Consider the following 13,583-nt stretch of genomic DNA (forward strand, 5'->3'; position numbering starts at 1 on the left):
TAATTCAAAACAATAATGATAATATTTTTTACTAAACATCAAACAATAATGATGATATTTTTTACTAATATTTTTTTTTATCCAAGACTAATATTTTTACTAATATTTTTTAATAATCATAATTTTTTTTTACTAAACATCTCCTGCGTATATCATCTCTCACTAATATTTTTTTTTATCCAAAACTATATATAGTATAATAACATTTATGTTAATTTTTTTATAATAAAAAAACATTTATATTAATTTTTTTTAACTCCACTTCTTTATCAACTAATATTTTTATGAATAATGATAATATTTTTTTTATCCTAACAATTTCAAATAAATTAGACAAACTAACCTCAAATAATGTAATATGATGACAAAAAGCCACAAAAAGCAACAACAGCAGCAACACAACAACAATCACACTACAAAAAAAGAATAAATTAAATTAAGATTAATAAAAATAATATACAACATTATATAATAACTAACTATGTAAATAAAATAAATTGACAAAACATGTACAAAAAAAAACATGCACAAAAAAAAGACAAAACAAACCGTATAATAATCTCATTGCAAAATAGATGTCGGTGAACACAAAATTAGAGAATAGTAGATAGATATAAAAATTTAAAGAAAAAAATATGAGATGGAAGTGAAGAAGAAAGAAATGGTGTGTTTGTTGAAATTTGGTGAAGAAGAAAGAAATGGTGTGTCCCGTTGCACAATTGAATATTGTTGGTAAAGGGTGGTTGGAGCATCATTGATGATCATTGTGTTGCGTTGGAAATTTTTTTTTATTTTAAAATAAAACATTTCTGACGAAAACATTTGTAGGAAACGTTTATTCAACGGTCAAAGACATTTCCTACAAAAACGATCGTAGGTAAAGTTCCTCAAAAGGCGCGCCACTCAGGAAAATGTTCAGAACCAACACTGTTCACCTACAAATACAATTTTGGTAGGAAATGTTTGTCGGAAATGCAAGAAATTCTTGTAGTGGTCAAGTCGAAGTTGGGAACACAATTGATACTAAATTTAGGATTTTATGTTTATGGTGCAAATTTTAAAAGTTTATTGGTTAGTAAAATGCTATCAAAGATTGATTTTAAGTTTTATGTTACAATTGTAAAGTATATTTGAGTTGGTAAATATGTAATCAGATAATTTTTAGTGAGTTTAAAGTTTATTTACAATAATAGTTTCCGCATTGGAAAATTATTTTTTAATTCCTTCTGCTTAAATGGGGTGTTACAATAAATTTCTGATAATTTACAATTTTATCTTAGGGAAAAAAATTCAAGTAAAAAAATTTTAATTTTAAAATATATATTCGTTATTTGAAAAGAAATATAAAAAAAATAGCTAGTAGGGCTAAAATTCCAAATTTTAAAATAAAAAATGGTTAAAATTCAAATTAAGTTAAAATAGGAGAGTTAAAATTTCATTTAAGCCTTATTCGGTTTGTACTTGCTGGTCTAACCTCAGTTCCATGATGTGGTCTTGCATTCTTTTAATCCGAATGTCTATCCAGTCAATCAGTTGATAGTCTAAGCGAGGGTAAGAGTTCTAATCTTATCCCCGTATTGTCCATGCCACCGGGGTTCAGTCGTGTGTATCAAAGCTTAGATAAAGTTTTCTTTAAGATGAAATGTAGTTTTTACCTGAAGCCGAGAGTTGATAAGATAATAATGTTTTCATAATAATATTTATTTATTGTTGGTTGCATATAAAAAAGGACAAGAATCGTTTTCAAGAGAATCTTATACTTAAATCAACGAAAGGATATCCATACAAATTAATTTAATTTTCCCTCGAAACTTTAAAATCTTATCAAGTGTGTTGATCATGGCATCCAAAATGCATGTTACTCCTAGGCCAGTTTTAGAGATCTATCATCATAAGGCCATGCCTTCCTTGTTTTAGATTTTGTTTTGCTTGAAGGGTACCCTCCTTTTGTATTGCTTTTCTTTTTATCTATATTTCGGTGTTGCCTTGGCTCACCTCATAGAGAGAAGTAAAATACAGATGTCGTATTTTTTGTCGATAGAATGATGTTTATATAACATAGTTCTAAAAAAAACATAAATGACACAAATAAAAATACTTTGACATATACTACTATTGGGTTGAAAACGTACAGAACATGAAAGTTACATCACATACAAATGAATCTCTATGATCACATAAGAACTCAACATCACTTTTTTTACTAACTTGCAATCTTGACACTTTGCTTGACAGGTCCTTATCATTTGAACCTAGAACTTAAATAATACAAAGTCACTCCAACATTTAAAATTACATAACCAAACATGCATTCAAATTCACATTACTTTCTCGGTCTTAAATATAAATAAAAAGGTACACATATTTGGCTTGATCCAAATACATGTAACTTTTCTATTATATTTATTTAAGATCGATAGACATATTTTTTTTATTGAAATCAAATTTTAAACCTTTAAGATACACAGGTCCATTTAAAAGATTGCAATTCTATCGGACCCTTCTGCAATTGCTCCGGATCTCGCCTTGCGTCCCGATAAGAGGCTTCAAATTTCCCATCTTAATCAAAGAAGCCTTAAAATCTCTAGCAAAAGCCAAAGGGCTCTTGCTATATAGCTCCACCAATTTGTCACTTTCACGACCTTTTCCACTATACAATTGTTGATCAGAATGAAGAAGACCCTTTTTATGTACCAAATCTGTATAATATGTTGTGTCAACTCTTAAAGGAGTTGCATCAAGTGGTGTTAAATTGTTGTCTCCACCTTTTCTAGGACATGTCTTTCTTAAAGATGCTGCAAAGCTATGATCAATGTTTGTTTCATTGTAGATTCTGTTCCTAAAAAAGTTACATTTAGCAAATCCTATAGTGTGGCCACCAGAAAGTGCTACAAGGTCTCTTACATTTAATCCATGTGATTTGAAATTGGAAATAAGCTGTGAAAAGCTGAATGATGGAGGAGGGAGATTTGAATTTGCAGCTGCTTTGCTTGCTGTTCTTGCATCTCTTCTTCCCAGTAACACATTGTAGAAAAGTTGTGGACCTCCTAGCTGTTAAAAGTGACACAATTGCACATTATGTAACATTACCTAATGGGAGATGAATGTAATTTCTCTCAAACAACTAACTGTTTAAAAAATATAAGAGATAATGTCTATAGCACGACACTTCAGATTGAAAAAATGACTTGTGTCTGACACGTATTAGTAAGACACATCGACATGATATCCACATATGCACATATATTAAATTATTTGCATTTTTTTAAAATTACTAATGTTTAATGTATCAGTGTGAATGTCGTGTCCGATGTCTTTGAGTTCGTGTTCGTTTAAGCATATGATAACTTGCTACAATTATGAGAATGAGAGTGAAAGATTAATTTGTGTAACACTTACTATAGCTACAGAATCACGAGCTGCTATGGCTAAAATATCAGCACAAGAGACCACGGGACGTTTACAAGCTTTATCAACAGCTGCTTTGATATCATCAACCACAGAAAATCCTCTGATTGAATTTATATTTGGAAAAGCTGTCTTCTCCCCTGTGAAATTTTTGGTATCATCTAGCAGAACTGATCCATCACAGCCCTGAAATTTCAATCATTGATATTAATTAGTTTAGTAAATTAAGCTCTAAAATATGTGCCATATTCATATATTTATCCTTATATTTAAATATTAAATGTGTTTTTGAATTAGTACATTTTATTATATGAGAAATGTTCTTACTTAAACTACCAATTGTCGAAAATTTTAGCTAAGTTCAGTGTTACATTCGAGTTAAGATCCAATTGTTCGAGAGAATCCAAATTCAAATTTTAAATAAAGTATCTTTTCATCAAATTTTATTTACCTCGTGTCGAACCATTAGATTATTGATATGTCTCCTTTCCTTAGAAAATGGAGATTTAAGCGGAAAAAAGTCTTACATTATGGAAAATTGAAATTGAAATTTTCTTCAAGTTCAAATTAAATAAACTAAAGTTTTACATTAGAAAAATTAATTGTAGCTAGCAGCCAATGATTAGGTAAGACGGCATTTTCCTAAGAATTTTAAATTTCATATATGTTCTTGACAAATTATTTCTGTCTAGTGTATGTTTTTGCCCTACATAAAATAATTAAGTGTCAATTATTGCCAGCATATTGATATGATATATGCATAATAAGAGAGTGACAATAATAAAAGGGTTGGTACGTTCAAAAAAAATAATAAAAGGGTTGGTACTTGGTAGGACCAATTGGTCTAAAGTCTCTGATCTATGCATGTGTAAAAAAACATAATTCAACTATTACAAAGTTTGGAAAGGAATATTTTAGGGACGGAATATTACACTGACAAATGGCTCACGCTCACTATATTTTACTTTATCAGTGGTTAATTAATAGAGTTTAATGAATATGCATATTTTATGCTGACATCTAATAAAAATCGAGCATTTCTCCATATTATATATTGTAGTGTAGTGAAGTGATTTGACGGAATAAACAGTTGTTATTAAATGTAGTGTAGTGAAGTGATTTGACGAAGTAGTCGAGAATTAGTTTATAATGTTTGTGCATATACAGTAGTTTTTTCTAATTAATATTTACACTATATTACACTCACTTTCAGATTGGATTAAATAGTTACTGAAATAAACCTTGTAATATTTATAAATCAAAAAAGATGTAATTCATCCTTATATAAAATTGACTTGTAATCTCTTTCAATCCGAGTATACTTATTAGAAAGATTTTTAGATGTTTGTAATTAAGGAAATAAAGTCTCGTGTTCGAGCTTGGTGAATGGAAAACTATAGTTGGAAGCGGAAACCTCACAAAAATATGGTCAACCAATTTACATATTAGATTACTATTTTTTTTTTTGGTTAGGCAGCTTAATGACTATAAAATTCGGGAGGGGATTCTCTCCTGTGAAGTTTCCCTCATGTGAAATCTCATCCATCTATTTTTTTCTATATTACATTTACTTTTCATTATTAAAAAATTATGAAGGGCAGGGATGCACAATGGAGGCCCTCCAGTCAAAATTCCACCGGAGAGGAACCTTACCCATAAAATTCACTATTAAACTAAATAAATAAAATGTTCAGAGTTCGAACTCTGGCCCCTTACATATAAAATTCGATGTCCTACCAACTGAATTAAGTTTACGTGAACATATTACTATTTATTAACAAGATATTGGTGGATACTTCGCACCAATAATTAATATGGTTTTTCAAACGAAAAATGTATCTTATGGTAGACTTATTTATTCTAAAGTCCTAACAATATGAAAAACTAAGTCATTAAGTTTAGTATAGTGATGAAGGATTTGAGTAGTATGTTATAGGTCTTGGGTTCGATCTACAGCTTATTGTAAAAATAAAAAAAAAAACTTGGTGAACCTCCGATGACAACAATAATTTACTCTCGTGTTTTAGGGTCTAAAGATGCCATGCCACATAATGGCAGAGTCCTTCATTTATAATTTCTTAACATATTTTGAGTGTCCACAATCGAGTCTAATTTTCTTTTTGTAGTCCTCTATTTATTTTGTGTCCTCCATTTATTTTTATTTAATATTTAGGACTTATAATTTAGGACGGAGAATATTTTTTTTAATCTTCAACAAATAGATGAACGATTATTACATGCATGGAGACCATGTCATCCTCTCTAATGGGGCAAAATAAGAACTTTTCAAGTATATATATAATAAGTACAAACGTAAAAACCAAATTGTAGATTGTTTTGGTGTAACTTTTTAAGTTAGATTAAAAGTTTGTTTTCATCATCACTAGGAAACAATATTTATAGAACCACAAAATCAATTAAAAAATACAAAATAATCAAACATACCAAAATTATGTTTATTCAAAGGATAATAGTAACCACTTCTCATATTCTACACCGTGCACTAACACTTCAGAATTGTGAATTTTTTTATTTACTTTTTTTTTTGTAAATAAAGTATATCTTACGTGTAATTGTAAAGACTAATCCTAAATTATAAAATTATTACAATATGGACAAAACAATTATTGATAGTCGTTAATGTGATACATATTTAAAGATATATACTACTAATGTTAATTGTTAATAGATGTTCAACTTCTTGCTAATTTAGCATAAAGAATGTTTAATTAATTAATTAATATAGTAACTTACATTAACGAAGCAGTCATGAAAATGCAAACGTAGAAGAGATGCACCAATACGTTTTTCCTTAAGAATTGCTTGATGAACAACTGACTTTATGACTGGTAATGCTTGAGGGCAAACATTATCATAAAAATGAGGAGTGAGCAATGAGTTGGTAGGGATCAATAATGTGACCAAAGTCACCATAACAACGAATATTTGACTAGAAGCCATTATTATGTGGTTTTCTTTTGGCTAAGATATGGCTCTCTTAGCTTAGCCTAAGAGATGATTTATATAGATATAAGGTACATGGGTCATTGGTTTAATTTATGTAGTTTTCTACTAACTCTAATATTTTAGCTTATTACAACAAAATTATTGTGCTCTATACCATTGACTTTATAAGATTGGCTTCAAGTTGAACATACGTTATTAATATATTAATTAATCAATATTATTGTCTTAAATGGAAAAGGAAAAGCCACACATTGTAACCCGTGCTCAATTTTTTTTAAGGAAAATCGTAGCTAATGTTTTTGGAGCACTAATTAAGAATACTCGATATTACTATAAATTTACATTAGAAATTGTGTAGTTAATATTTGTAAAATATAAAATATATTTTTTTCAATGCAAAACTTCTTTTTTTTGTATTTTTAATTAGTGTCTCAGACACACTAATTAACACGGCGCCTTTTTTGTAACAGCCCCCGGGCCCTATCATGGCGATCCCGGTGCTTTACCTCATGACCTTCTCCACCCCCCTCTCTAGTGGAGTTTTTGCCTTTCGTGGGAATCGAACCATGTACCTTGGGGTTCAAGTACATGTTCAATCCATTCCCACTACCAATTGAGCTACGTAGCCCAATTGGTAGTGGGAATGGATTGAACATGTACTTGAACCCCAGGGTACATGGTTCGATTCCCACGAAAGGCAAAAACTCCACTAGAGAGGGGGGTGGAGAAGGTCGTGAGGTAAAGCACCGGGATCGCCATGATGGGGCCCGGGGGCTGTTACATTCATCCCCTTTCTTCAATGACACAATTTCTCCAACGCTACTTGAAATAACATCTGAAGAAAAAGCTATAAGCTAGTAAAAAAAACTTGTTACCAAACACCTCTAATTTTTTGAAACAATCTTATAAGCTCATATGATAAGCTATAAGCTAGCTTATTTGTGTTACCAAACACACCCTTTATATAACATTGTTATAAATAAAAGTGATATAGTCGCCGTGAGCTTAACTTAATTGGCAGAGACATCACACTATATGTGCAGGAGTTGAGATTCGAACCTCGGACGCTCCATTTATTCACTTTTGAAGTGGATTTTCTAACCACTAGACAACTTAAAAAAAAATGATGCAAACTACATCTTTTTTATGCCTCTTGAAATCATCTTTTTGAAGTGGATTTTCTAACCACTAGACAACTTAAAAGTTTTTGTAAAATCACTTTGAATATTGCAACTAAAAAATTAGAAATTGTGTAGAAATTATACATTATTATAAAATTTAATAGACTATCCTTTCTAGAATCTATTACTAATATATTAAAATGGATTATCACCGAAGTTTCTAAATTATCCTTATTGCTTTTAAGCACGTTGCAAATTTTATATCCTTCATTGTAATTTCACTAAAAAATATATAGAAAAAATAAGATAAATACAAAAAAAAATATAAATGCAAAAACATATATAGAAAAAATATAAGATAAATACAAAAAAAAATGATACGTTGAAAAATAAGAACAAAACAAATTATAGATAGAAACAAAACAGAACAATAAAAAAATTACTAAAAAAAGGGAAAAAGTAATAAAACATTATAGAAAGTTTAGTCAATAAAAAAATTATAGAAAGAATGTAGAAAAATAAGAAGAAATTAAACCGCATAAAAATAAGAATATAGAAATAATTAATAAAAAAAACATAAACAATAATTTTCATCAAAAAAAAAAAAAATAAACAATATTACTATCAAGTTTACTACTAGCCACTAATAATAATAAAGTTAATTTTTTTAAGGTATAAAGTTAAATAGTATCAAACTTACTAAAATTATGTCCCTCTAGTTTTCTGTTTCTAGTTGTAGTGTGGTGGATTTGGCGCGCGAGGAATCTCCTGTGTATGGAAAATGAAGTAACCTCTTAATTTACTCTAAGGACGAACACCGAGAACCTGGCTCAACTGCTACGAACGTGTTTTCTTAAACCCAACATAAGTCCAACCACTACAATGGTTCGCTGGAAGGCACATGGTGGTATTGGGATGATTCTGAATGTTGATGGGAGTAGCATCGGCAATCCAGGTATCTCTGGCTTTGGAGGTTTGATACGGAACTCTGACGGGGCGTGGGTGCACGATTTTGCTGGAATATAGGCTTTTGGAATATCCTTCATGCGGAATTATTGACAGTGTACCATGGTTTAGTTTTGGCATGGGAGCTGGACATTAAGGATTTGTGGTGCTATTTTGACTCCAAAATCGTGATTAAGCTGTTATCTAATCATGTAAATGAGTGACACCACTATGCAGCGATTATCTATAACATAAAAGATCTTCTCTTCGGGAGGGGAACACTTAAGATTTCTTGGCCAAGTTTGGAGCTCGCAACTCTGAAGCTTATTCTCCTATAGCTGTTCCGCCGGATGGAATGAGTCTTCTCCTGCTAGCTGATGCTAGTGGGACTATTTTTTCTAGATAATTTTCTTTTTGTCTTTTCCTTTTTTCTTCATCTTGTACCAAAAAAAACTTACTAAAATTATTTTACCCAAAAAAAAAAAACTTACTAAAATTATCCTAAATATTCATAATAAAATTTATAATTTTTTTTAGAAAAAATATACATGGGACCATTTATTATCACTAAAACATAAAAAATTGAATAAATAAATTTATAAGAAAAAACACAATAATTCCACTAATATTTTAACCATATTATATAATAATTTTTTAAATATTTAATTCTAAATAAATTTTCTATATTAATATAATGACAAACTTAGATATCAAATGATCTCTAATTTTGGAGTCTTTAACATTAACGTACTATTTTTTTTTACCATGATATTGGTACGAACTTTAACATTAACATATTATTAAAAAAAAGAAAGTAGAGAATGAATAGTTAACCGGCTCTAGTTTAAAATTAAGAGTTGAAGGATCCGATTTAAATTCAAATGAAGGAAAAGAAATTAACTTAACAAATAATTACTATTTACTAACATTAGTTGTTTTAAAAAATAAAACATTGAAAAAAAATTAGAGATGAATTTTATATTTGTAGTTTTATTTCTTAATAGTGATTTTCTTTTGGGACAAAAAATTAGCGAGTTTTCAGTATGTTGCTTGCATATTGTATTTCTACAATATATAGCTAGGAGCCACATCTAAACCAAAGAACCCATTTTGTTGTTATTTAATTTTTTTTTGGTAAAATATACTAACGTATCTTCATGTTGCGAACATATATATATTAGGACTTGTTCTGGGCCGAGCACAGATGCTCGGGCATAAGAGGGTGTCGAACAATAACGTCCCGAGCTAGTCCACCATGAAAAGCCCGCGAGCCTTGCTCGACTTTCCAACGGTCTGATACTCTCACGTATCGTAACGGCCGTTAACCAGAATGATGAGCATTTACTGCACATCAAGGCCTCCAGGCCGTTTTCCGGCAGCCACTTGATGGCCATTAATGCCATCAAGGGCCTTGGCCCTGCGCTGGGGGCTATATATATGTGACTCTACTCCATTCACAAGGTACGCATATTTTTAGCTAAGAAAACCTTCACTCCACACTTAACTGACTTAAGTGTCGGAGTGCCTGCAGGTACACAACCCCCCTCCGTTTCAACAGGGACTTTGCAAACACAAATGCCGGCGCGGTCGCACACTTCTGGTCAAGCACGATCAGGACTCCTTTTATATAGCACGATTCGGTCCTATGCAATTGCGATCAAGAGGAGTTGGAACCACTACTACTAGAACTGATTCTCGAATTAAATTAGGTGATCTGGTGGACTAGCTGGATACTGGACTACTGGTGCTGAAAAAAAATATTAAAATGAATTAAAAAGTTAATATATTTGATCAAAGGAGTATCCAAAGTAGTTTACTAAAAAAGTATCGATAAATAAATATCTATAAGTTATTATTACGATTAATTAATTTTTTAGGAATCAATGCATGATACATATGTCAATAATATGTCCAAAATACAGTAGGTACAAGGTCATAGTTAAAAAAAAAAAAAATTAAGACAGTAGGTACATGGTCATATTTAAAATTAAGAAGTGGGATAGTCAATTGACATACCAATATACCATGTGTAGGGGAGTTTGTAAGCTAGTTAATTTGATTCCATTTTGAGTCAATCTGTTGTTCAAACAAATCAATAATATTACTTAGGTGTAATTGGACGGGTTTGAATCAATTTTTAATTCAAAAAGTGTCTGAATCGAAAACTCTTCATTGATTCAATTTTTGGTGTTTTTTTAAAATAAAACCGAACCAAACTAATCGATTTTGTTCAGTTTGATTTAGTTCGGTTGATCGGTGTATAGAGGTTGTTTTTTAAATATTATATTCATGTACGTATTCTCTAGTATCATTTAATACATTTTCTACTATTATTTTTTCAAACAATACATTTTATACATTTAATTTATTTCATGCTCTATTTTTCAAACAAATTACAAGTTGCACTTAGTCCATACAAAATTAATTTATTTGGTAATACCGTATACTACTCGAAATCTTCCTTTTAGAGACCGACTTAACTATCGAAAATCTTAAAAATCGGTCACTAAATCCAATGGCGACCAAATTAGCGGCCAATATTGTGGAGTGACGAAAACCCTGGTCGCCGATCCTTTGCGACCAATTCAGCGACCGATATTTTAGCGACCAATTATCTCATGTTTCTTTGTTTGTTTAATTTTAATTTTCTTTACAGTGTAGCTGTAGCCGACTATGTTTATTCCTCACTCGTAAAAGAATTCTGCACTTGCAGATCTTGAAAGCCTCTCAAATATGAAGATTATTTGAGCTTTGGAGATTGTACATGAATTTAGAAAAGGCAGTGCATGAACTCTTTATTTAAATGGATAAGTACTAAGTAGCTTTTTGATTGATGATGACTTGATTCACAAGGTAAAATTTAGTTTGACATATGGTCATGACATTCAAGCAAGTAAAACAAAGTAAAAACTTAATCAATTGCTTCATAGATCAAAGGGCAATGTACATATTGTAGATAAACTACTTTAATTCTACAAATTTGTTGAGGATCATATGCAATTGTAAATATAATATTATTCAATTATCTATATGTTTACTGCTTTTTAAAAGTTGACAAATTTGTGGAATTGATTTCAAGTAACAAATAATTACTAATCCTAACTTTTAAAACTTTAACAGATGAATGTTCAATAAATAATGGTTTTAGACACATATTGAATCGTACGTATTAATTAGAAGTAACGTGTGAAAAACTTTCTATAATTTCTAACTTGCCTAAGCAATTAGGATATTGTTATCATCGAAAAGGGTTTTGACTTTTGAGCCAAGAAATTGATCTAAACTATTTTTTTTTTCTTTTGATAATGAAGAGGGCTAACGCCCGAAGAAGAAAAATTACAGCTCAATCAATCTAGGGGTAGTGATACCCAACCTATCATTAGTGTAAATTTCACTAATTTAAGATGGACAATTATCATAGTACGCAATCTCAATCTCGTAATCCAAGGTGCATCCTATATTAGCCAAATCATTTGCACATTTGTTAGCTTCGCGAAAGTATGCAAAATGAAATAATGTGACAGATTTTAGGATCATAGTTATAGCTTATCTAAATAAATCACAATTTGCATTTTATTATTATGAATGTATCGTCAATTGCAAAAACTATATACATATTGCCCTCTAATTGGACTTTGAGATGCATGTGGAACTGAAGGCTCAAAGCAAAGCAGAAGAGTCGAAAAGCAATGTTGAAGCTGAGACTAAATTTATTGGTTCGTAGCTTTCATCACTCGTCCCCAACAGTTTGTCGTCCTCAACTTTTCTGCCACCATACGTCCCCTAAAGCGTGAATCTGAACAATCTCAGAGAAGTGGAGAACGACGGCTATCTTGTGCGGTGGTGAAGCGGAAGACACGAGAAGCCAAGAGAATGACAATGTTGTTAAATTTCTGCAAGTGTGTTTCTGCCATCAGATGCAAAAATAGAGAGAGATGATTTTGTTGTGTTTCATTCATTTGGGTTTTAGGGTTTCCTTAGATCTGCCGTTTGTGAGAAGAGGGAGTGCCTTGAGTGTGTTTTGGTGAGTGAGTGAGTGAATGGTTTACTAAAAGGAAAAAATAAGATAAATTTTTGTTTTCTCTCTACCCACGGCTCAGATATGGGTATGCTAGATCTATTGTGTGTAGCGAAGATTTTTTCTTATTTTCACGGTACCCATGGCTTTTCCCTTGGTATTACTCACGGTATGTGGCCATGGGTAAAACTACCGTGGGTATATGCAATTATTCTTGTAGTGTTAAGGTTTTGTTGTTGTTTGGTTAAATGATGAAGTTGCTTGATTCTTGAAGGTTAATTAATTTCCTTTGAGGAAATTTCAGGGTAATTAGATTTCTGCATCAGTACTCTATTCTATTCTATTCTATTCATTGCGACAAGTGTGAAAATTGGGATTAAATTGTGTTGTGCGACTCTTTGGTTGATTGTCTGATACGGTTGTGATCTTCCATGCTTTGTATTTTAGAATCATGTTTTGCATCTCTAAATCATGCTTGGAATGAAAGTGTATAAAATAGCATGCTTACACTGTGGGTGATCCATATATGTATATACACTGTGGCTGTTTCTTTTCATCTCTAACATGCTGGAGAAAGTACATGCTTGTTGTTTATAGATTTTGCTAAAGTCTATTAGTATTTGTGGAATTTATTGAATCTACTATGTTTTTAATTGGTTCTTTCTTTCCTCACATTGAGCAAATAAAAGAGCCATAGTTTTTCAAAGGGTGAGGTTGCCCTCACATATTTATATACACTTCACACTCCGGGAACCTAAGCAATATGGGACTTCAAAGTTCAAACAATCTCCAACAACACAACTTCACATATTCAACACTCACCCTCACGCATAGCGTGGTCCTGGATCAAATGCCCACATTGCAGTCCCACTCTGAAAATGCATGATAAAGAAATGTCTATCAGTGTTGTCGGTGCTAAACTCATTTAAATTGTTGTCGTCCTTTGCTTCTCTTCTCTATATGTGAGCCTTTCTCTCAATTTCATTACATTTCAATCCGACTCTTCCAACTCAAAAAGTTTATGATCTTAAGATTTTGAGGGATGTGTGCTATTGGATTTGATGTCTTGTATCAGTTATTGGCATAAATTTTACAATTATTTATCCCACTCAGTTTGTGAGTGA

At 31.2% G+C, this 13,583-nt stretch overlaps 1 protein-coding gene across 1 annotated transcript; it reads right to left on the minus strand.

The window, feature by feature from the left end:
• Positions 1 to 2,080: 2,080 nt before the first annotated feature.
• Positions 2,081 to 6,427, minus strand: LOC123923277 (peroxidase P7-like). The gene is made up of 3 exons (XM_045975966.1): positions 6,163 to 6,427; positions 3,400 to 3,594; positions 2,081 to 3,051 (listed from the first exon to the last, which is right to left on the minus strand). Exons 1-3 carry the CDS (start codon positions 6,367 to 6,369, stop codon positions 2,491 to 2,493), a joined length of 963 nt encoding a protein of 320 aa, XP_045831922.1. The 5' UTR covers positions 6,370 to 6,427; the 3' UTR covers positions 2,081 to 2,490.
• Between the last annotated feature and the right edge of the window lie 7,156 nt (positions 6,428 to 13,583).

Source organism: Trifolium pratense, linkage group LG4 (assembly GCF_020283565.1).
Source record: "Trifolium pratense cultivar HEN17-A07 linkage group LG4, ARS_RC_1.1, whole genome shotgun sequence".
Classification (NCBI taxonomy): Eukaryota; Viridiplantae; Streptophyta; class Magnoliopsida; order Fabales; family Fabaceae; genus Trifolium; species Trifolium pratense.